Source organism: Littorina saxatilis, linkage group LG7 (assembly GCF_037325665.1).
Source record: "Littorina saxatilis isolate snail1 linkage group LG7, US_GU_Lsax_2.0, whole genome shotgun sequence".
Taxonomy (NCBI): domain Eukaryota; kingdom Metazoa; phylum Mollusca; class Gastropoda; order Littorinimorpha; family Littorinidae; genus Littorina; species Littorina saxatilis.
Window position 1 is genome coordinate 33,627,444 of NC_090251.1, and position 26,051 is coordinate 33,653,494.

At 42.6% G+C, this 26,051-nt stretch overlaps 1 protein-coding gene across 1 annotated transcript in view; it reads right to left on the reverse strand.

Moving 5' to 3' along the window:
• Positions 1 to 249: 249 nt before the first annotated feature.
• The window catches only part of LOC138971236 (uncharacterized), a 74,625-nt gene continuing 48,823 nt past the window's right edge, over positions 250 to 26,051 (reverse strand). The window contains exons 2-4 of the mRNA XM_070343927.1: positions 6,361 to 6,574; positions 5,658 to 5,708; positions 250 to 1,393 (exon numbers count right to left, since the gene is read on the reverse strand). Of these exons, the coding sequence (XP_070200028.1) occupies positions 1,245 to 1,393; positions 5,658 to 5,708; positions 6,361 to 6,574 (414 nt within the window). The 3' untranslated portion in view covers positions 250 to 1,244. The remainder of the gene's footprint in view (positions 1,394 to 5,657; positions 5,709 to 6,360; positions 6,575 to 26,051) is intronic.

Below are 26,051 nucleotides of genomic sequence, written 5' to 3' on the forward strand. Positions count from 1 at the left end.
GGTTTTTTTGGTATCGAGACTGTGATACCCCCCCTCCTCCCCCTTCTCACGCCCAATCTGTATTAGTTGTTGTGGCTGTGTAGGGGTATTTTAATATAGTATACCACACAGACAAAACTGAAAGGCGTAGGACATTCAATTCACAAATATGTGCATTTTTCTCTCAATATTATAGCAGATTTTTTATTCCCTTTTCGTTTTGCAAAGTATCTGACTAAGAATGTTCGTTACTGACATGAATCCATGGAATGTTTTATTTGTTTTGGGAAATGACAATTTATGTCCTGCGTTGCAAAAGTTTGAAAGTTATAAACGGCGCAATTTTCAAAACTTTTGAAAATGTTTTCGACAGGCATTTGATTGTAATTTGAACACAAAACGGTGGCATACTTCCTGTAGAACAGCTTGGCTGAACTTACACTGGCGAACGTGAGATGAAGAAAGAGAGAAAGAAGCGATATTTCTCTCTTTTCATTCCAAGGGCTCTCTATGACCTATCACTTATCTGGACACAGGAGATGATTATGATATCCCTACAGATACCCCCTTTCCCAACTCCTACACGAAATCACACACACACCCACACACACCCACACACACACAAACACACACACGCACGCGCAAATACGCGTAGAGGTGTGCACCGTAGTTATAGACATGCACACTGTAAATTGAAGTGTTCCACTTTTGAACACTTTGTGCAACCAGTTGTGAACACTGTGGGAAATACTATGTGATTCTACTTGCAAGCACAGTGTTCGTGTGTGTGTACATGTGTGTGTGTGTGTGTGTGTGTGTGTGTGTGTGTGTGTGTGTGTGTGTGTGTGTGTGTGTGTGTGTGTGTGTCCTTGTGTGTTTGTTTGTTTGTTTGTTTGTGCGTGCGCGAGCGTGCGTGCGTGAGAGCGTTGTTTTTTTTCCTTATGTTTTTTCCTTCGATCTACGATGAACCTGTTGTTTTGTTCTGATAACGAATTATACGGCCTTCGAACATTAAAGGATTTCAACAAGGTCACAATTTTCAGACAAAAAGAACATCAAGAAGCATGACACCATCAAGGGCGTGAGAGCAAAACGAAGACGTCACACCAGGGGTTGCAAGTTTTCGCCATGTACGCTCCTCACTTTGTATTGGGTATCTTTTTTCTGTTCTTTTTAGTTAGGTCTTTCAGTATTCGTATCGTTCAAACTGCTTCCACAAGAACTGGAACAGGTCATGTGATTCACACGCGTGCGCAGCGTGCAGCTCAGCCGGCGATCTTCATGAGGTCACGCAGCTGGTTCAAAGTCAGGCCCGAGGACATGCGCTGACCCTGGCGAGAGCGAGAACGAGACCGCGACCTTGACCTGTCCAGAGTGCTGGTGATCATGTCCACGTTGTCCAGTCCAGCAATCCCTGTGGACGGACAGCAAGATGAAAACCAATGAGAAAAGATACAAGTCTAATCCGAAGACACACAAACAATTAAACAAACAGACAGACACACGGAGAGACCGATTCCTACACACCGCCATTTAAAGGCGGCGTAATGAGGGGCAGCTACATTACCACACTACATCTCGTGTAACTAGCTTCGATCCCCATCTCGCATCTGGCCAGGCTTTTACATGAATAAGGCTCTCCCTCCACTTGGTCATATCCCGAAATTACACAGCCTGTGTGCTCGCTGTGCACAGTGGAGATTTGTTGTTAAATATATGTGACCCTCCACCACGAAATGAGTCGCATGTCACCTTTGCATGATTTTCATATTTTTACATTTTCCTACAGAGTTTTTTATGCTCTATCCAGTGGTGAAACCCGTTTTAGAAAAGAGCGAAAACTGTTTGAGTTATAAGCCTGTGACTAAGGTGACCCTCACACTGTTACCAGACACTCCCCGGACTTATACTAAGCCTAGCGCAGAACCGCGCGAGGTGACATGCGACTCATTTCGTGGTGGAGGGTCACATATTACGTACAAGCCACTCGTGCCTTTTTAAGTAATTCATTCATAAACAAATTCCAAACCAAGCACAGCACTCAAGGTGTTGATTTGTGGTATGTGACAAAGTGGAGGGATAGTTTTGTTTTATGTAAAAGCCTGGCCATATATGAGATGGTGAGCCGAATAAGCAAAATAACCTGAATTGTCAGTAAGTACTGGTGTCACATGCCTGATGTGAACCAGTTGATTGGCTAATGGCGATGCGCTTAAATCTGTTAGCGCACTCTTGGAGTGCGCTAACTTTTCCACAGAGCGTATTCTTACGCCCTTTGCCAAAGCGAGACTGTACTCTCATCCTCAGAAATAATTAATGACATGTAGCTTATATTCTCCACTTTACCAAAAAATAACCATACATTTCCTGCGGCTCAAAGCAGAAGTTTTTTTTCCTGACAGATCGCAGGCGCCTGTGCCACAGTTAAGCCCACTGATCTAAAAATAGAAGCGGCTGTATCTCTTCCACAAAATTAATGGTCTCTTATTGTTTTACTTGCAAAGATTCTTCTCATATGCCGTGTTTGTGTCATGTAGCTTATTAACCACATTACTAAATGATGAGTTAGTATAAAATTCCCAGCGGCAAACAGAAAACACAAGTGTTATTCCGATAACGTACCAGCTAGACCAGCATTTGGAAGTCGACTCTGTTATAGTAGACTACACTGAAATACGACTGCATCAGTTCAGTAAATGAATGGTTTCCGAATTATTATTTCAAGGCAACAACAATCGGAATCGAAAACGTGTAGGGTTAAGAACGTTCTTACCATGTATAAAATGTATTACCAGACTGCCTCATGCGTGCAGACGAGCAATTGTTGTTTTTGAAATGAGACTGCAGTGCAGTGGTTCGATTGCCCTAGCCGCCTAGCAGACGACATAAACCCCGCAGCAAATTAACGTTTACATGTTGGGCAAAATAATGTGAACAAACAAACGATGGGGACATAATACCTGTAGGGTTCACAGCATTCTTACGGTTCATATATAGTACCAGTCTCCCCGATGAGTGAAGATACAACACGAGAAACATTCCACATTTACTTTGAAAATGTGCTAACCGTGGCTTTGGAGTCAATTCAAGGGGCAACACTCTGCACAGTCAATCTGTCGAAGCTCGATGAATGTTTCGAATCGCAAATAACTAAGAGCACAGTCCTTTCTCCGAGTTTAAATGAGGTCTCTATGAAAGATCATCACTTTTTAGCTTAACGCTACACTGGAATTTACCAACTGAGAGGGTAAGAAATATAGGTTACACACCTACGAGTCCTTGAAAGCTAGCTTTCATGGGCTGAAATTCTCACGTACACTAGCGTTTTCAGTTTGTTTAAAGTTATTATTTGCGCGAGGGGGCTTTTACGTGTATGACCGTTTTTACCCCGCCATTTTGGCAGCCATACGCCGCTTTCGGAGGAAGCATGCTGGGTAATTTTGTGTTTCTACGACCAACCGAAATCGGACATGGATGCGCACTTGATCTTTCGCTTGCGCGTACACCCGACGGGAGATAAGTCACTAGGACTTGTAGCGGGTCTGTACATAAGTTGACCAGGGATATCGGAAACATACCCACCATTAACCCACCCGGCGCAGTCGGGATTCGAACCCACAACCTTCCGCTTGGGAGGCTGGCGTTTTATACGCTAGGCCACCGCGCCCATCTTCCCGAGGGTCGATTTCCAGGTATTCCCGAGCCTCTGGCGAGGTTATACCTGAACATCTACCGAGGGAAAATATGCTAGCTATCCAGGACGAAGTGTGTATACTTTTTATCCCATTTTCCGACATTTTCATAAAAAAATAAACAACTAACTTTTTCAACTCAAACCTGCTGGTGCCTGTTTTCTGCTTGCCTAAAGCTTCCGCGGACGAGGACAAAAGTCTTGTCACCGATTTCATGCTCAAAGCTAGTTGTCTGTAAGATGAACGGCGTCATTCAACTCGTGTATTTTACATTCAGTCATTGCTTATGACAAGGTATGACATTTGTTTTTACATTTTGAAAGTCAAATTAAAATAGCTTTGTGTATGTTTATCTTCGGCTTTCGTTATACCTGACCAGGGATTGCCAAATCGTTCGCCCGATCGCCAGGGGCCATTAAAACATCCGCCGGGCTAGTAGAAACCGCCTGGCAACTCGCCCGGCTGGCCAATGACAATGCTGGTTAAATGTAACACTTTTGGTTTTAATATCGAGTTTGCAAGCCATTATATACACTGCAGGTTAACTGTGGTATGTACCGGGTCAAAGACATTTCTGACGGGCTAGTGACTTTCTTGAAGTAACTCGCCAATTTTGAGATTTGGCCATCCCTGCTGACTCGGTATGACAGTTTTTTTCCCTCTCCAGAATGCGGCACGATGACGGCAGTGCACGACATCAGTTCGGGCCGCGCCGGTTTGGTCATTTTGCAGTGTCAGTCAGTCGGTGTTTGAAAATTGATCATGACGAGAGCTATAGATATTGTGGTTATTTCAGCTGTTCTGTTTTGAATTTCACATTTGGATTGCCTAATTAGTCAGTCGTCTTGACAAGATAATGTTGAAGGTGAGCCTAACTTCGATAGTTCGCCTGTCGTAGACGTTAATCCTGTAAGTTTTCTGTCTGGGGAGCGCGGCACATGTATCGCTGTCGACTTTGACCCGGTCTTGAGTTTGAACACCTAATATTGGATATATCTAACGTTCGTAGGCATAACTTTGCTTGCAGTTGCATAAACATTACGATCACACCTTCTTCTCCTCCCTTGATCTTTACTGTGTCTTCAATTTATGTTCGTCTTCTTCTTCTTTTTGTGTCTCTAACTTTAAAAGTGGATATTTCCATTTTGATGACACTAGGCTAGCTGAAAATACACACAGGTCCAGCTATAGCAGACGACATTTCGAACAGCTCATGTTAACAAGCAGATTCAGCTATCAATCAAATCAATGAGCTCAAATCCATTGCACATAAAGAAAACAGAAAGCCTTACGTTTGGTGTTATTTGTCGGTAACACTTTTGTAAACAAATTTGCCGTTGGGAAGGATTTAAGCTCTTCTTCTTCTTCTTCTTCGTTCATGGGCTGAAACTCGCACGTTCACTCATGTTTTTGCACGAGTGGATGTTTACGTGTATGACCGTTTTTACCCCGTCATGCAGGCAGCCATACGCCGCTTTCGGGGGAAGTATGCTGGGTATGGTCGTGTTTCTATAACCCACCGAACTCTGACATGGATGGTACACGTGCTTGATATTCGGAGGACAGAGGTAGCGCAAACAGATTATTTGTGAGTGATATAGCCGTTCTAAAACGAACACAACAAGCTGGACTATCTCCGCCTGAGGCCAACAACTTCTGTGTTTGCGACTAAAAATATAACTAAACAGGATGTCTTATAATTATCATTAATTATAACCCCCCTTATAATTGGGAATTAGCAGTGTTACTGTAAGGCTGTCGGGCCGACCAGGTCAACTAAACTGAGGTCTTGTCGGGAGATCATCAAACCATAGAAGTGTGCAAAGTTTCAAAGCTGTAGCTTCAGAAACATTAGAGATTACCCAAACGTTAAGTGTTTTTGTCTTTGGACGGCCGGCCTATTACTGATCATTCCTAAGACACTCCTGGTTATTACTCAGGGGAGTCAAAACCCGTACAGTTTGTATCAACCATCAATTTACTTACCAAAGCCTCTCTTACTTGCGCGCATATTTTCGAATGCAGAAAGGTTCAACTCTGAAACAGAGAAGCATAGTTATTTGTATACATGAATCATAACACAAGCACTCTATTTTCCACACGAAAATTGAAATGTACACAAACGGTCCTTCTCATGTGTTTTAAGATATCAATCACCACATCTTTCCCGGTCTTTTCGAAGTATTTCCATTTGGACACATACTGCAAAACAATAAACAGCCTCCGCAAAGTGTGTATTGTTTTGCTCATTTAACTTCGGGATGTTAGCTCCGGTGTAAGTACTTCTTCTACTTCTGCTTTTATTGGCTGACACGCAAAGGGGGATAATGCACTACACGTGTGTATACGCAAGCATATGTAAGAGCAGGGGAGGGGTGCCCTTTGTGTTGCAATAAATTAGCTTTAATCTACATTTTTCTCCAATGTTTTTTTCATTAAGCATACATCAAGCGCAAACAGTCGTTCTTTGAAAAACACGCAGATCAAAGCTCACAAATCACCGCATCTCTAAAGGGCGAATCATCTGTTAGTCCCACTGAGCTATAGACTAAATAGCTGAGGTTGCCTCCCCTGAAAGAAATACAACCCTTCCTCAGCCCATACAAACCCGAACATCGTTTATTTTGGGACAGTGTTTTTAAAAGTCAGCATAATCGTCCACGCACGTGCACCATCTCGGTCGTCATACCTGGGTTTGACGACTCCCTCATGACGCTGTTGGCTACCGCTGAGCGAAGAAAGTGAACGAGGCCGATAGCCTGTGGCGATGAGTAGAGATCTGAGGAGGGGTCCTCTTCCCCCAGCACCGAGCGGGACATGGGAGAGGCGGACACGACGAGAAGACACAAGGACACGCCCACCACCGTCCTCAGGCCCTTCTTCAGAGACTGGCTGCACACCATCTGAAACACACGCAAGGAACAGAGCCATCAGATGGGGTGCGTTGCATAGACCGCAACGGGTATCAACTTATAACTTGCTGCACACCATCTGAAACACACGCAAGGAACAGAGCCATCAGCTGGGGTGCGTTGCATAGACCGCAACGGGTATCAACTTATAACTTGCTGCACACCATCTGAAACACACGCAATGAACAGAGCCATCAGCTGGGGTGCGTTGCATAGACCGCAACGGGTATCAACTTATAACTTGCTGCACACCATCTGAAACACACGCAATGAACAGAGCCATCAGCTGGGGTGCGTTGCATAGACCGCAACGGGTATCAACTTATAACTTGCTGCACACCATCTGAAACACACGCAAGGAACAAAGCCATCAGCTGGGGTGCGTGTCATAGAAAAAAAGAAATAGAGAATGCTTCATGTCCTACACGCTAAATACGTATTTCGCCGCTTAAGGACTACATATGGGTTATATGATAAGCTTCACGGCTTTTGAGGTATACAAATGTATGCGCGTTTAGTCGGTGTCAGCAATCTGCACTTATGGCAGAATGACCGAGATCTTGAACACGGGGGTTGAACATGGCTACCGTCTCAAAGTCTACACATAAAGTTGACCCGTGTCCGTCCCGGCCCGTAGTCGAACCTGCGACCTCAGGATTACAAAACCAGTGCCCTACCAACTGAGCTAACCGGGCCCCCCGTGTCATAGACTAAACCGGGTATCAGCTTATAACTGGCTGCATACCATCTTTAACACACGCAGGGAACAGGGCCATCAGCTGGGGTGCGTTTCATAGATCGCACCGGGTATCAGCTTATAACTGGCTGCATACCATTGTCACACAGATGTGAGTAAGATAGTTGGAGATAGGTTGAGCTCTGTAAATACGTCGTGATTTTAACCTCCCTAAAGAATGGATTGTTGATGCGTAGACAGGTTAGAAGCGATATCACGGGTTTCGTGTGATTCACGAGGAAATAGCCCTGGCTTAACAGAATTGTGTTTACGAGTTTGAAAGATATAGCTGGTTTGAGACTGAGAGTCACAGCAAATCAAACTAAGCAACCAAGGAGGTTGGTTTTCGCTTGTCGTCTTGTTCTGGGAACAAGAACTCCTTCTTGAGACGGGTCTCTTAAGGTAAATGAGTTATTATGTTGTATAATATTGAAGCTTGAATACATAGCTGGAATGTAAATGTTAGTGTATGCAAAGTGCACTAAATTCTAGTGTGAAGTTTTTAAGAGGATTCTCGTTGAGATTGTATTACGTTTTTGTTGGGTAATTTCTTGAACATAAATGTTGTTACGCATTTATGTTATGTTAAGATGTTGATGCTATGTATGGTAGTGTCATTAATGGATTAAGTGATCCATGGGTTAAGTATAGCTTGGATATTGATTGTGGACGGAATGACATACATGGAATGATGTCAGAAGTACGTGTGTAATGTTTAGTTGTGAATGGAGAATTGAGAATGAGAGTGTGATCATTATTATGTTTGGATTACGTTAGGTATTTAGTAAATATATCCAAGAGGGAGAGAAAGGGAAGAATGAACGAGAGAGATGATACACGACTGTTTAGAAAGAAGAGATGGTTTAAGAGAATGTTATATTAAGACTTGGGTTAATTCTTTAGGAGTTTCCATGACGGTGTCCGGGGGTTGGAACCCACACTGGAGAGTTCGTGACGATGTCAGGACAAGAAGTCACATCGGCGAAGGTGGATGGACGGTGGAGTCCCCATCAACACTGGACGTTGAGACGAACCGGTACTTTTCGCTAAGGGCGAAGTAGTGTTTCTCGGGGAGGAACGTGAGATATGGAAAACGGTATCTGCATGGATTACAGTGGCACAAGAGTGTGTAAAGGACGGCATGAAGTGAGAACTACGAACTCGTGAGTGTCTGTCAACATCCTATCTTGTGGAATAACCTAATATTGAGATAGTATGGTTAAGAAAGATTGTTATACTATGTACTCACATGTATTGAGTGATTGCAGTATCACTGTGTGAACTGTGCGTTCGTGAGAGGTGATTGGTATTGCTGTATTGATGTGAAGAATTGTATTGTTATTTGTGAGGAAATAATAAGTCTGTATCCTCCCAGATTATGTGTGCGAAGTGTGTAGTGCACAGAGTGAAAGAGTCAGTTTAACTAGATAGGGCAGAGCACATAGTAATAAAAATAACTTCTTTATTCGCATATTCCACTTCATGACAACCATCTTTAACACACGCAGGGAACAGGGCCATCAGCTGGGGTGCGTTTCATCGATCGCACCGGGTATCAGCTTATAACTGGCTGCATTCCATCTTTAACACACGCAAGGAACAGAGCCATCAGCTGGCGTGCGTTTCATAGACCGCACCGGGTATCAGCTTATAACTGGCTGCATACCATCTTTAACACACGCAGGGAACAGAGCCATCAGCTGGGGTGCGTTTCATAGATCGCACCGGGTATCAGCTTATAACTGGCTGCATACCATCTTTAACACACGCAGGGAACAGAGCCATCAGCTGGGGTGCGTTTTATAGATCGCACGGGTATCAGCTTATAACTGGCTGCATACCATCTTTAACACACGCAGGGAACAGGGCCATCAGCTGGGGTGCGTTTCATAGATCGCACCGGGTATCAGCTTATAACTGGCTGCATTCCATCTTTAACACACGCAAGGAACAGAGCCATCAGCTGGCGTGCGTTTCATAGACCGCACCGGGTATCAGCTTATAACTGGCTGCATACCATCTTTAACACACGCTAGGAACACAGCCATCAGCTTAGGTGCATTTCATAGACCTATGCCGTAAGCCCTAACGGTCCACAAAAGAGAGAAGGACTACCAAACACAAAATGAAACTTCTTCCCAAAGTGGTCCATATTAGTCAACCTTCCCGTGCCATAAAATGACTTCACACAGAGCGTCCCCAAATGGCCTCAAAAACAAAATGGCGACATGCAAAGGGGCATGTAAGAGGCAAATGGTGTATGGTTTGAGTAACTATAAACATATCATATGGCATGCGTAGGCAGGAAAAGCCGAAAATCCAATTTTGAATAGCAGACTAAGATGAGCATTAAGGGGTGGCATTGCCCAACCCCTGAACTTCTTGTATGTTCCACGATTGATGTCTTCACAACATTCCTAGCGGGATTTAAGCGAAAGGAGGTAATAAAACACACCCACTCACACACACGCAAGCACGCTTACACACACACACACACACACACACACACACACACACACACACACACACACACACACACACACACACACACACACACACACACACACACACACACACACACACACACACACACACACTCTGACGCCATTTTTTTCTCGGCAACCTAGGCCCATAGGGGGAAACAACCTAACCCGGACTTCAGGCAACGGCTGCAAATCACGTCATTGTAGTCTCTGATTTGAGAGTGCTCTCGCTTGAGCGACAATTTTGTACGGTCAACGTTTTCCCATTTGTTCGTGATGAGAAAAGTCCGTTGTCGCTATGACTTTGGTGCTTGATATTCGGAGTCACGTTGTAGCCCAACACCCGTGCGGAATGAAAAATGGGCGGCCTTGACTGTTGTTTTCCTTGCCGAAGCGGATAACACACGGCTACATTATAGGGCAGGCTGGAAGATACTAAAAAAGAAACTTGCGCGGAGAACTATTTTGATGTCCCTGGTAAATCCGTTAAATTATATAAAAAAAAAAAGTTTGAATCTTTTTCATTCATAGGCCTATTTTCGTCATTATATTTAGTCAAGTTTTGACTAAATATTTTAACATCGAGGGGGAATCGAAACGAGGGTCGTGGTGTATGTGCGTGTGTGTGTGTGTCTGTGTGTGTGTGTGTGTAGAGCGATTCAGACTAAACTACTGGACCGATCTTTATGAAATTTGACATGAGAGTTCCTGGGTATGAAATCCCGGAACGTTTTTTTCATTTTTTTGATAAATGTCTTTAATGACGTCATATCCGGCTTTTCGTGAAAATTGAGGCGGCACTGTCACGCCCTCATTTTTCAACCAAATTGGTTCAAATTTTGGTCAAGTAATCTTCGACGAAGCCCGGACTTCGGTATTGCATTTCAGCTTGGTGGCTTAAAAATTAATTAATGACTTTGGTCATTAAAAATCTGAAAATTGTAAAAAAAAATAAAAATTTATAAAACGATCCAAATTTACGTTTATCTTATTCTCCATCATTTACTGATTCGAAAAACATATAAATATGTTATATTCGGATTAAAAACAAGCTCTGAAAATTAAATATATAAGAATTATTATCAAAATTAAATTGTCGAAATCAATTTAAAAACACTTTCATCTTATTCCCTGTCGGTTCCTGATTCCAAAAACATAGATATGATATGTTTGGATTAAAAACACGCTCAGAAAGTTAAAACAAAGAGAGGTACAGAAAAGCGTGCTATCCTTCTTAGCGCAACTACTACCCCGCTCTTCTTGTCAATTTCACTGCCTTTGCCATGAGCGGTGGACTGACGATGCTACGAGTATACGGTCTTGCTGAAAAATGGCAGCTACTTGACTAAATATTGTATTTTCGCCTTACGCGACTTGTTTTCCTTTTGTTTGTGTTTGTGTTTGTTGTGTTTTTTCTTTCTTTTTATATTTAGTCAAGTTTTGACTAAATATTTTAACATCGAGGGGGAATCGAAACGAGGGTATGGTGTATGTGCGTCTGTCTGTCTGTGTGTGTGTGTAGAGCGATTCAGACTAAACTACTGAACCGATCTTTATGAAATTTGACATGAGAGTTCCTGGGTATGAAATCCCCGAACGTTTTTTTCATTTTTTTGATAAATGTCTTTGATGACGTCATATCCGGCTTTTCGTGAAAGTTGAGGCGGCACTGTCACGCCCTCATTTTTCAACCAAATTGGTTGAAATTTTCGTCAAGTACTCTTCGACGAAGCCCGGGGTTCGGTATTGCATTTCAGCTTGGTGGCTTAAAAATTAATTAATGACTTTGGTCATTAAAAATCTGAAAATTGTAAAAAAAAAAAAAAATTTATAAAACGATCCAAATTTACGTTTATCTTATTCTCCATCACTTGCCGATTCCAAAAACATATAAATATGTTATATTCGGATTAAAAACAAGCTCTGAAAATTAAATATATAAAAATTATTATCAAATTTTTTTCCCCGAAATCAATTTAAAAACACTTTCATCTTATTCCTTGTCGGTTCCTGATTCCAAAAATATATAGATATGATATGTTTGGATTAAAAACACGCTCAGAAAGTTAAAACGAAGAGAGGTACAGAAAAGCGTGCTATCCTTCTCAGCGCAACGAATACCCCGCTCTTCTTGTCCATTCCACGTGCACTGCCTTTGCCACGGGCGGTGGAGTGACGATGCTACGAGTATACGGTCTTGCTGCGTTGCGTTGCGTTCAGTTTCATTCTGTGAGTTCGACAGCTACTTGACTAAATATTGTATTTTCGCCTTACGCGACTTGTTTATATTTAGTCAAGTTTTGACTAAATATTTTAACATCGAGGGGGAATCGAAACGAGGGTCGTGGTGTATGTGCGTGTGTGTGTGTGTCTGTGTGTGTGTGTGTGTGTGTGTAGAGCGATTCAGACTAAACTACTGGACCGATCTTTATTAAATTTGACATGAGAGTTCCTGGGTATGAAATCCCCGAACGTTTTTTTCATTTTTTTGATAAATGTCTTTGATGACGTCATATCCGGCTTTTCGTGAAAGTTGAGGCGGCACTGTCACGCCCTCATTTTTCAACCAAAATGGTTGAAATTTTGGTCAAGTAATCTTCGACGAAGCCCGGACTTCGGTATTGCATTTCAGCTTGGTGGCTTAAAAATTAATTAATGACTTTGGTCATTAAAAATCTGAAAATTGTAAAAAAAAATAAAAATTTATAAAACGATCCAAATTTACGTTTATCTTATTCTCCATCATTTTCTGATTCCAAAAACATATAAATATGTTATATTCGGATTAAAAACAAGCTCGGAAAATTAAATATATAAAAATTATTATCAAAATTAAATTGTCCAAATCAATTTAAAAACACTTTCATCTTATTCCTTGTCGGTTCCTGATTCCAAAAACATATAGATATGATATGTTTGCATTAAAAACACGCTCAGAAAGTTAAAACAAAGAGAGGTACAGAAAAGCGTGCTATCCTTCTTAGCGCAACTGCTACCCCGCTCTTCTTGTCAATTTCACTGCCTTAGCCATGAGCGGTGGACTGACGATGCTACGACTACGAGTATACGGTCTTGCTGAAAAATGGCATTGCGTTCAGTTTCATTCTGTGAGTTCGACAGCTACTTGACTAAATATTGTATTTTCGCCTTACGCGACTTGTTTTCTTCTGAGTTAGACTTCGGTAAAGCAATTTTGATCATTTGCTCCGGAACTGCAACATCGATTCACCATAACAAAAAATTTGGCTCAATATGCGGAAACAGTCTGGTAGTCTCATATTCTTTAAATGGATTTGGAAGAATTACTCATAATTTACATAGCACTCCGACCCTGTTCTCTTTTTCGTCACACCCAAAACCGTTATTTGTTTTGGGCGACGCAGCATTATAGCTCAAAAGTATGTCTTACAATTTTATTTTTGTAAATGATTTTTGTTACACACACGCGCTTTAAATGCTGGTGTGGAAGGAGAACCGAAGACCCTGAACCATACGTGGGGTACCATCCAGAGACTTGCCCAGAACAGACAGGAGTGGAGGGCCTTCGTTGCTGCCCTACATGCCAAGCGGCATAACGGTCAGTAAGTAAGTAAGTAAGTAAACTCGAGCAGATGCTGAGTCATTATTTTCAGTTCTAATCTATTTTTGAAATATGTGCATTTGCTCAAAAACCATGACGCTAAGAGATTTTTGTGTGGTTATTTTCCAGGTTCAATTCTGGCAAGGCACTGACACACACACGAACGCGTGTGTGAAACACTCTGAGAAAGAGGATAGAAATTTTTGCACATAACTATGTCCAATTACCATTTTTATTCCAAGTGCAGGGCTCCCCACGGACGCCCGTCCTAGAGGGTCCCAGAACCCACATGATTAATGTTTAGAGGGTCCATGGACCCCCTAAGCCAAGTTTTAGAGGGTCCCACTTGCACCGTCTAGTTCAGCCTTTGATCTCTTTCCGGCGTGAAATTGGCATAATGTGTGCTTGCACTTTGACCTAAAGTGACGTTTGCAGTCTGAAAAGAGTATGAACGGACACACGACACCTGAAATTAAATGTGTCCCTGGACCCGCTCTTTATAGGTTTAATGCGTCCCGGGACCCCCTCCGTGAATTTCTAGGACGTGATTTCGGCTTCAAGTGCGTATAGCTAAGGACGCAGGGACGGGCACGTTGGGGAGTCCTGAAGTGACAACATAACGCTACTTCTCACGATAATCTAATCATACACAGAATACAGTACCAAATAAACGCCCACCCCCTACTTTTGATCAAAATTGATTCAATAGGGGGGTTGGTGCTTACAAGGTAGATATTGGTATTTATACCAACAACTAAGGACTTACAAGTTTTTGTTTACTATACACAAAGTTGCCACAAGCAAGACAAAACAAAGTATTAAATATGCAGAAAACATTGTGCAAGCGTTCTTGTTTCCTTTCATAGCTCAATATGAAGCCGGTATTCTAACATTATTTTGTTGAATTCATTTGTGTTTCATAATTTAATGTTTTAGATAAGGAAGAGCACCATTTAACGCAGATATTCTTAACCGGGTGCCCCCCCCCCCCCCAAAAAAAAAAAGAAAAAAAAAAGAAAGAGAGTACCTAATGACACCGGCTGTTCATCTTGTCCCGAAAATTCTTCCTCGGTGCTACAATTTCGAAACAGCTCTAGCCAGGGGTCGGAAGACTACGTATACTGCTCGATTTATTCGTCCGATTTATGAGAGCATTTTGCAATAGTAGTTGCTGCATAGTTGATGTTTTTACAAGTTGTTGTTGTTTTCACAAGTATATTCCCCAATGACCTCAGACACAATATCGAAGACGTCAAATGCGTCAATGGAGCAGCTGTCGTAACTTGGCTACACTGAGACGGTCGCTTACCTTACACCATAAGATAAGATAAGATAAGAACACTTTAATGTCCATTTTCATTTTACATAAACATGGACATTTGTCTTTTGGCACCACATCGCATTTCTAATAACACAAACACACAATCACAAAGCATATTTGAACATAAGTTCACTTCTAAAAAATCAACTTATCACATGAGAATTTAAACAATGAGCATAGTACATACATATACATGAACTGTGACATTAATTCTTGTTTGATTAGAATAAAATGCTTGAAACAGAGTGGGTCAAGAACCGACAATTTGGACAGTTACAGAACGAGCCAACGTGCTTGAGTCAATCGGAGAAGCGGGTGAGCTTGCACGACTGCTGAATAACTCGATCATAAAATAATACAACTTTCCATCGTCACTTCTCCAAATGAATATCGTATCGCGTAGTGTCGTGGTTAGGGATTACGACCTTTTCCCGACACACTGAGTTCACATCTCGCCGGAAACTTTGTATTATTATTTCAATGTATTCATGTATTCATTGTATTTGTTAGGCCTCAATTACTTGCAGGCTGCTTCAATTCTTCTCCCGTGTTTGCCTTTGTGTTCATTTATTTTTTTCTGGTGGAAATTCAGCAACCTTCTTCCTATGCTTAAAAAAAATGCAATCTTGACTTTCAACTTTATATAAACACACATTTTCTTCCCAATTATCGAAGAAAACATAAATTCACAACAATTTTTGTTTTTGCATAACATTTTTGACCAACATTTTTTCAATCTAATCTAATATATAAGCTACTCACAAAAAGTTAAGGATCACTTGCACACAAATTCATAACTTTCCAAATAAGAAAGCCAATGCGTTGGTATTTGGCAAACGTTTAATTCAATGCTTTAGTGATAACGATACAACATTTCCTTCAATTTCGAGCAATCGTTTGGTCTGTACATTTTATCAAAGTGTGTACGTATCGAAATTTGATTTCACATAGTCGTTGAAATCACAAGACATGGCATTCAGATGCTCCCAAAAGTTCAGTAATGCGTGTAACCGCCCTGGCTGTTCTGACATTCGACGCAGCGAGTCCTCATAGAGTTGACCAGGGTGGTGAAGATCATCTGTGGAAGCGCCTGCCACTCAGCCTGCAGCATCTGGTAGAGGTGCTGGGTTGCTCCTCACTTTGCGATCCAACTCATCCCAGAGGTTCTCAATCGGGTTGAGATCGGGACTGCATGCTGGCCACTCCATTCTGTTGACTCCAGACTGCTGCAGGAAGTCGTTGACCACCCTTGCCCTGTGGGGGCGAGCGTTGTCATCCTGGTAGACAGCCTGCGGTCCCATCTGCTGCAGTGTAGGCACAGCCAGCGGTCGAAGGATCTCATCCCGGTATCGGAGGCCAGTCAGGTTACCCTGTACATGAAACAAGGGTGTTCTGTGGTGAAGGCTGAAGGCCCCCCAGACCATTACAGAACCTCCACCAAAGGCCACCTTTTCTTGGACAGTGGCGTCAATGTAGCGTTTCCCTTGGTGCCTCCAGACCCTCAGTCGGTCGTCGTTGTGGTTCAGGGTGAAGCGTAATTCATCATTGAACAGGACCTGGGACCATTGCTGACGTGTCCACCTCACGTGACGTCTGCAGAAGGCGCGGCGTGCTGCCCTATGGGCTGGAGTTAAACGTGGCCGTACAGCTGGGCGACGAGAACGGAGGTTAAACCCATGAAGGCGATTCCGTGTGGTCTGCTGGCTGATGTTGGTGTTAGTAGCCACCCTCAGCTGCCTTCGAATAATGTTGGAAGAGGCTGTTCTTGTTTGCAAGGCTAGTCGTTCAATGAGACGATCTTCACGTGGAGTTGTCTTCTTTGGTCGCCCAGGTCTGCGTCTTTCCTGGACCCTCCCAGTGGCAGTGAAACGTTGAATCAGTCTGACAATGACCGAGATGGACACGTGAAGTCGCCTGGCCACTTCTCGCTTGGGGACACCATCTTGGAACCATGCAACAGCTCGTCCCCTCTCAAACTCGTTCAATTTTCGTCGTGGAGGTATTGTCAGATAATGCCTAAATCTGGTGGTATGTCTTCTCAAAAAACCAAGCAAGTGACAGCATCTCACACATAAACAGCAGTGCTTGCACGTGCATAATGGTTTTTCCATGTGGCTTGTGCAATGTGGTCGGGCTGAACGGTCCAAAACAAGGTCCTTTTTCGCAAGTTTCCGCTTTTTCTTTTGCTACCAAGCTCAGTAGTAGAGAATCCCGTGCAATTTTTCCCACTAACACAACATCGCCCACTTACAGCTGAATAAGAATTCATAACAATTTGGTTTGACTGAGAAATAAATAACAGTGGCGAACTGATTTTATTGAGCACCTGTTTTCTCATAGTGATCCTTAACTTTTTGTGAGTAGTGTATAAGAAGGGATATAAGTGTGGTATGGCGACCACAGACAGAAACCCATTCTTATATATATATATTAGATGCGTCCAAATAGCGGGAAGGTCTCCCATGTAAACGTCTGGTCCGATCTTGGATGGATTCATTGTGCCTTTTACTTGTGTAGTTGTGATTGTGACGCTCTTTTGTTTTATCATTCATACCACGTTTGCCCTAAAATGGCAGAATGGCCTGTACATGATTTTCTTTTCCAACGGAGGATGATGGTAATTCAATTAGCTGGCTGTGAGCTCTTCAGCCTGATCGCCGCAGCATTTCGCAGTCGCTGTTCACACACCTTTGAAGCGGTAAGACGTGGCTTGTGATTCCACCAAGGGAGGATGGGAGGATGGGAGGGGGGGGGGGTGTAAGTGAGGGAGGGTAGGGGTGCGGTAGACAGAGAGAGAGAGAGAGAGAGAGAGTGAGAGAGTGAGTGAGAGAGTGAGTGAGAGAGAGAGAAAGAGAGAGAGAGAGAGAAAAGAGTGCGTGAGAGAGAGTGAGTGAGTAAGTGATTGAGAGAGAGGGGGAAGAGAGAGAGGCAGGGACAAATAGAGGGAGAGAGAGAGAGAGAGAGAGAGAGAGACAGACAGACAGACAGACAGACAGTACAGACAGACAGACGGACAGCGAGAGAAGCAGCGTTCCCCTGCCTTCCTCACCCATACACTCTGCCCCCCTAGCACACGCACACAACCCCTGCCCCGTAGGCATATTCATGTGCAACACTATAGTACTCGCTCCCTGGCCTGGGGGGCCTTACAAATTTAATCTGTGCCCAGTCCAGTCACCAACCCTCCAAAATGGCCGTCGGTATACCTTACACTCCAAACAGCTAACGGAAATCAACAGCACTGTCAAAATGGACACACACCCTGCAGCATATCACTGCAGTGTCAGTGCCTCGGCTATTGAAACAAACTTAACGTCCCGAACCCGTCTTTTTTGTTCACACATGCACGAGAATCAAAACTAAAGGCGGGGAAGACGTCACCAAATCGACAAACGAGTTCGCAAACGCGGAGATTATTCTGAAAATCGACCAACCGAACGCCGCGGTCTATATTCCTTCCAATTGCGTTGATATTATAACGATGTTGCGTAACCTACACAAATGGCCAACTGAATGACGCCTTCTTTACTACATCTGCATATTTGAACTTGCAAATTCCAAGAGCTTATCTGTTGAAGAATTCAGTAAACTTAGATTTTTACCAAATTCTTTGAGAGTATCTTTTATGTTTTGACTAAGGCAAACACAGAGGTCAGTAGGGAAAACTGCACAAAAAAGGAGATGCATTTTGCCTTTAATGTTGTCTTTTGTATGAAGTTAAACCGAGTCATGTGTAGCACTAATACTCCACGCCATCACTTTCTTAACCTGTGATGATAATCGCCTGGGGCACGAGTAAAGCAGAAACAAACTGATATCATTAATGACGCATTTGACAATGTAAATGATGTCAGAATGGTTTTTTGCTTTTAATGGAACCAGAAAGCGTTTATGTTTGCTCGACAGCTATCGTTATTTTTGTGTGTAACACATTTGTAGTGTGTGATGTTAACGTTACTTATCGGCGGCTTTTTGGCAAGTCTGATGTGCAACATGACAGTATGCTCGTGTTTAAACTGCCGGTATGGTATCCAAGTCTTCACATTAACGCACGCGGCGTTACAGACTAAAAATGTCTGCAGTGAAAAAAAAAGAGAAGAAAATAACGAAAAAAAAGCAACCGCCGACAACAACAACGGTGTACCGAAAAATGGAGAGAAAAGAACAAAAATGCTGCACGTTTTCGCAGTGCTAGTGCTGACAGAAAATGTAATGTACAAAAGAGAATGCAAGAGAAAGCTGTATCAGCACTACCAAGTCCATTTCACCATGCATTCAGTTCACGGCAATCTGTTAACAAGGCGATCAAAAAAGTGAGAGTCACTTCCTCAAAGTCCACAGAGAAAGAAGTCCGTTTAAAAAGCGTTCTCACCGGAGATTAACGGTGAGTCCTACACAAAAATGCCCAATCGTAAACCAACAGGAACGTGGAATAGTGCGTCGCACATTTGGGATCTTTTCAAATGTATAATTTCATGTGTTTGATGTGACTGAATAACGATAGTTAAAATGACAGAAGGAACGACAGCCGAGAACGTCAACTTAATGACATCTCAAAACAGATTCCATTCAAAATCAGTAGCGAGTTATCTTTTTGCGGGCGTGTACTTTTTTAATGGCCAGGTTTGATTGCATACTTTTGTTTTACAATCGATGATATGTCGAAAGTGCAGAGGATCTGCGAAAGAAAACTTTTCAGTGACCTCGATCGGTGACCTTGTAGAGTATTTTAGCTGGGGGTGTATTTCCTGTTATTCAAATCAATATTATATATATGTAGCCTACCTAGTTTTATACAACCAATACCATGAGTTCATAATTTATTTGTATGGCGTGGGCAGAACAACGGGCGGACCAAAGTGCGGACCAACGGGCGGACCAACGGACGGAATTACAAAGAGCAGTAAACTGGTTCAACAGTGGCTGAGCTAATCTTGTTCTTCTTCTTCGTTCATGGGCTATATATGATATTAACTTACGTCACGACGTGTGGTTTTGTAAGTTGAGTGTCAAGGGTTTATGAATGGGCAAACCCACGCGATGACGTACAGAACACGCCATATATGTTAAACTAGATGAATACCCGCTTCGCCGGGAAGAAGTAGAGCCGAATACCCGGCCGAAGCCGGCGCACCGTACGAAGGAAGGGAGATAAACGCGCAAAACACTGGAGAAGATAAGGAAGAGTTACTGGGAATGGATGTACAGAAAAACCAAAATCGGTTCAGCGCTGCGCGCTGAGAGCACGTGTTGAAAATTTTCATAGACCAAATTGTGTCCGGGGTCTACCTGAATATGCCCACCAAATTTGAAGCAGATCCACCGAGAACTTTGGCCGTGCATGGCGAACACACAAACAGACAGACAGACAGACAGACAGACACAAGCCGTATATAGATATAGAAGTACAGACCTTTACAAACAGAAAGAAAGACCAATGAAACCAAAACTTCTTCTTCTTCTTCGTTCATGGGCTGAAACTCCTACGTTCTCTCATGCTTTTGCACGAGTGGGTTTTTACGTGTATGACCCTTTTAACCCCGCCATTCAGGCAGCCATACGCCGCTTTCGGGGGAAGCATACTGGGTATTTTCATGTTTCTCTAACCCACCGAACTCTGACATGGATTACAGGATCTTTTGTGTGTGCACTTGGTCATGTGCTTGCGTGTACACACGAAGAGGAATAAGGCACTAGAAAGGTTTGTACACAAGTTGACCTAGGAAATCGGAAAAATTGATTTTTAAAAATTTTTTTAACGAGGGTTGTAGAACTACCGTTATATTGACCGTTTCATTGATTATTTGTTCAAGTGTGATGAATCATTCAATTTTCCACTGAAAGAAACACGAAAGGCATCGACATGAAACAAGATGTTTTGTTTGCTTGTCGAGTTGGGATGTTTTCACTGCTGGGTCATTATCATTATTCATTGAGGGATAAAGATATCGTTTTGTAAGTGCACGTCTGAGCGAAAAGAAAATATTGGAAGCGGTTTTTGTTGTTATTGTTGTTTCTTTTCATCAGGTGTTTTCATAGTAATAATAAAGTTAATATATGTGCAGAAAACACACACTTCCTAAAAGAGTGTGCCAACATTAATAAATTAATATCAAGAAAGTATTGGCTCATCAGGTTATTGAGGATACAGTGCAAGAAAGAAGCTTAAGAGGAGGGAGGGGGAAACAGAGGGTAGTGAAGGAGGTGTAAAGCCAGGGAGGGGAGCATTGAGAGAGGGTGAGAGAGGGAGGAGGGGGAGGCATAAAATGGGATAGAGGAGGGATCGTTAGAGAGGCAGAGAGAGGAAGATTGTCAGCTATTCATCGACCGCAGTAGTAGTTGCTGGAGAATGAAGAATGTCCAGCACAAGGGGAACAATCGCTAAACCTTTAATCTACGTTTGCGCTGCAGGAGTTGAGGTTCTTTGTTTGGCAATCTTGTCTGCATGCAAAGCTCTCTCACTCTCTCTTACTCTCTCTCTCTCTCTCTCTGTCTCTCTATCTCTGTCTCTGTCTCTCTCTCTCTCTCTCCACCCATGTCTCCCTCTACCCCGCTCTCTCTCTCTCTCTCTCTCTCTCTCTCTCTCTCTCTCTCTCTCTCTCTCTCTCTCTACCCTTCCCCGTCTCTCCCTGTTGCCCTCTCCTCTATCCTTTGCCCGCTTTTCTCACCCGTTCCTCCCTCCGCCTTGCCCTTATTCTCTATCTCTCAATCTTCCTCTCTCTGCCTCTCTAACGATCCCTCCTCTATCCCATTTTATGTCTCTCCCTCCTCCCTCTCTCACCCTCTCTCACTGCTACCCTCCCTGGCTTTACACCTCCTTCCCTACCCTCTATCTGTTCCCCCCTCCCTCCTCTTCGAGTCTTTCTTGCACTGTATCCTCAATAACTATTTGTTCCGTTGGCTATCCGTAATTTCTGTTTCTGTTTTATTTTGTTAACCCAAGTTTTGACTACGGCTCTATGCAAACAAAGTACGAAGGTGTTTATTTGAAATAACCCTCGCAAAAAAAAAGATGATCCTATTTGTCTTTGTGACAGAAGAGGGAAAAAACGTGAACGAGAAAGACAAGGGAAAATAAACAAGTCGCGTAAGGCGAAATAACAACATTTAGTCAAGCTGTCGAACTCACAGAATGAAACTGAACGCACTGCTTTTTTCACCAAGACCACCATACTCGTAGTTTCGTCAGTCCACCGCTCGTGGCAAAGGCAGTGAAATCGACAAGCCATGCAGAATAGTGCGGTAGTGGTCGCGCTGAGCAGGATAACACGCTTTTCTGTATCTCTATTCCTTTTAGCTTACTGAGTTTGTTTGTAATCCAAACACATCACATCTATATGTTTTTTGGAATCAGGGACCGACAAGGAATAAGATAAAATTGTTTTTAAATCGATTTCGGAAAATTATTTTTAATCATAATTTTCATATTTGTAATTTTCAGAGCTTGTTTGTAATCCAAATATAACACATGTGTATGTTTTTGGAATCAGAAAATGACGAAGAATAAGATGAAATTGATTTTGGATCGTTTAATAAAAAAATATTTTAATTACAAGTTTCCGATTTTTAATGACCAAACTCATTCATTTGTTTTTAAGCCACCAAGCTGAAATGCAATACCAAAGTCCGGCCTTTGTCGAAGATTGCTTTGCCAAAATTTCAATCAATTTGATTGAAAAATGAGGGTATGACAGTGCCGCCTCAACGTTTACAAAAAGCCGGATATGACGTCATCAAAGGTATTTATCGAACAAATGAAAAACATGTCCGGGGATATCATTCCCAGGAAGTCTCATGTAAAATTTCATAAAGATCGGTCCAGTAGTTTAGTCTGAATCGCTCTACATACACACACACACACACACACACACACACACACACACACACACACACACACACACACACACACATACACACACATACACCACGACCCTTGTCTCGATTCCCCCTCTATGTTAAAACATTTAGTCAAAACTTGACTAAATGTAAAAAGAGGGGAAAACAAGTCGCGTGAGGCGAAATAACAACATTGAGTCAAGCTGTCGAACTCACAGAATGAAACTGAACGCACTGCTTTTTTCAGCAACTTTTACAAAAAAACGGATATGACGTCATCAAAGGTATTTATGGAAAAAATGAAAAAAACGTCCAGGGATATCATTCCCAGGAACTCTCATGTAAAATTTCATAAAGATCGGTCCAGTAGTTTAGTCTGAATCGCTCTACACACACACACACACACACACACACACTTACACACTCACACACTCACCCATTGCACTTCGCTCATAGCGGTTACAAAGTATGTTTGAATACAGGCTGGACAGCCGTGTGAGAAGGGTACTTTGTACTCGGAGAACGTACTCTGAGCAGGCTGTGTAGCTGTCTTCGGGTTGCTTTGCGATGATAGGCCCCTGTAGCCGCGCTGCCGCCGTTCGGATAACTCAGTGAATGGAGCCAAATCGAAAATAAAGCCAAACTAGCAAAACATTCAGTTTACATTTTGATCTTTTGAGTTTTTGTGTCTTTCGGATCCCGTTTTTTGTTTCATCGATCGTTTACTATTAATTTCCAATCAAGAATTTACGTCGCCATCATTACCGGACGCGATTTCCGGTGATGAAAAAAGCTTGACGTGATAATGCCGCGCGCGAAGAGATTCGAAGCAATTCCGTCTGTCAAAATTAAGGTTCTCACTGGAAAACGAGGACGTCCTAAAACTGTTCAGGTTGAACTTGACTCAAAGCGAAGACGGCATCATGACAATGAAAGCCCGATGGACAATTTGGAATTAACTAACTTGTTCTCTGGCTTGGGGGGTGCGGGGAGCAGTTTACTTTAATCTTACACTGATTACACTAAGTACACGGAAGAACTGACACGTAACATGGTTACCCAACCGCAACGCCAGTTTCGCGCCCCGGCAACAATCACCCCCACAATAACTCCGCCCACCAAGCCTAAGGCTAAGAGCCCCACTACACCAATCGCTGACGCCACCCCCAACCACAGGGACGTTGAGTGACACACACTTATCCCCTAATTACACGAACCAGCCAACCCATGAGCGGGAACTGTTACCCGCCAATAAGACCTCAGATCAACTCTGACGAAACTATCTACTTAAACACGCAGAGTCAACTACTTGCCAGTGGGAACGCTCAGTCCCCACTATCACAGCTACTGTGATCAAAACCCTCCGAATTTGTGAGGTACACATACAACGAAACCCTCAATTACTGAGAGGTGCTTCAACTCAATCTGCCTCACATTAAGAGAGCAACAGCCCAACCAAGGGCAATACGATCTTCTCATCACCGACAGGCAAAACAGCCTTGACTACCGATCTCTACAATACGTTCACCTTCATTGGGAACGCTCAGCCCCTACTATCAAAGCTACTGTGATCAAAACCCTCAGAATTTGTGAGGTACACATACAACGAAATCCTCAATCACTGAGAGGTACTTCAACTTAATCTGCCTCACATTAGGAGAGCAACAGCCCAACCAAGGGCAATATATATGACCTTCTCATCACCGACAGGCAAAACAGCTTTGACTACCGATCTCTACAATACGTTTACCTTCATTGGAAACGCTCAGCCTCTACTATCAAAGCTACTGTGATTATAACACTCAGATCTTATGAGGTACACTACAAATCATACATAAATGATTATCTGTTTGTGGAGAAACAAAATAATGAGATGGGTTGAACAAACAACTACACCACTCCCCATATCTACCTGTACCATTAGTACACATAAAAGAACGGAATAAACCCGTTAAAGAAACAGTGACATTTATAATCACTGAGCCTCATATAAGCCTCAATCACTGAGAGAACATTTGGGTAATCAACCACCAGTACATGCAAGTACACCCCAACAAGGGAAATGAATAATAGTCATCCATAAAATTAAATGATTATTCTCAATCGAGAAACAAGATGATGAGGATATGGGTTTGAATAGTTGTCCCCTGACGAGGCTACCTTTCAGTTTCCCCCAAAAAACTCTATAAAATCACATGTTCAAAGAAGTTGTCCTAACAGCTTGAAACTGTAAATCTTGCCGAAAAGTACCATCTTTGGGAGAGGTATTTAGGGGTCTCTGGGCTGCCTACTGCATTTGCCGGGTTTGGCAGACCCTTGATTTTGACCGCCCAGCTGACGAAGTAAAATTCTGAGATTTGGCCATCCCCAGTAAAGCATGTGATAACTGATATTTTCTGAGAACTGCTAAGATTCTGAACTAAGGCCCCCAAAAAATAGGTGTGGTTAAGGTAGCAAAGCCAAAAAAAAATAGGGTAGGAAGGTAGGAAATCATTTTTTTTTTTTTTACTTTTTTTTTCTAATGTGAACAAATTAAACCTACTTGACAGGGAAATAAGTGTGCGACTCGAGCGCTTTCGCTTTCATTGCGTTTTCTGCACTCGTTTATTTTCTTTTTTTTTCTTTTTTTTACAAATGTAATAAAAAGTTATAGGGTCGGCCCCTAAAAATAGGGTAGGTCGGGTTACCGTAACCACACCTATTTTTTTTATTTTTTTAGGCCTAATAGTTCAAATCATGCCTCTGAAGTCTCAATCAATAAATGGTGCTTCATGTGACATGTCCCACAGGTACTTTGCCTATTAGGGGCTAGAGAATATTGTTCGATACCGTGCGTGTTTAAAAAACAACAACAAAAAACACACACATATACAACACAGTTCGTTTCGCGAGATATGGTGCATGTATGACATATACCTTAAAAAGTTAAATTAAATATGAAGAGTAAGACATTCATCTATGACTGGTGTTTTTGTGTGCGTTGGCACGCAACCACACATAATTTAATTAAAAGGAAAAAATGTTTGTGCATTCAATCGCGGTTACGGTAGTTAACTCCCTTGCGTCGTCTTTTCACTGGGAAACCATTACAAAACATTGCATATTAAAATGTTTTGCCCCAGCAGAAGAAATGTAACGGAATATCCCGTTTAAAAAGTATACGTATATATGTTCATGCTAAACATGTCTCACTCTTGTTTTTGTTTTTCTTGATTTGCCTGTAAACAAAACGAACTGGGCAGCACAATTATTTCGGCAACTTGCCGCCCTAGCACACGCGCGGAGTTGGCGATCCTGTCTAATATAATGATCTGACAAAGAGTAACTTTGTTTTGCTTTTATTTTGTAGGACGGACGGTGGAAAGGGGAGGGGGGGGGGAATTGTCGTCAAGGGGGCGTGTCAGTTGCTCTGCCGCAGACGCTCTGCAGTTTTTGATTGGCTGCGAATGTCGGAGGCTGTCAGCTGGACCAGAGTCCACTTTCAAAGTGCATTGTAGAGACGAGATGTGCGA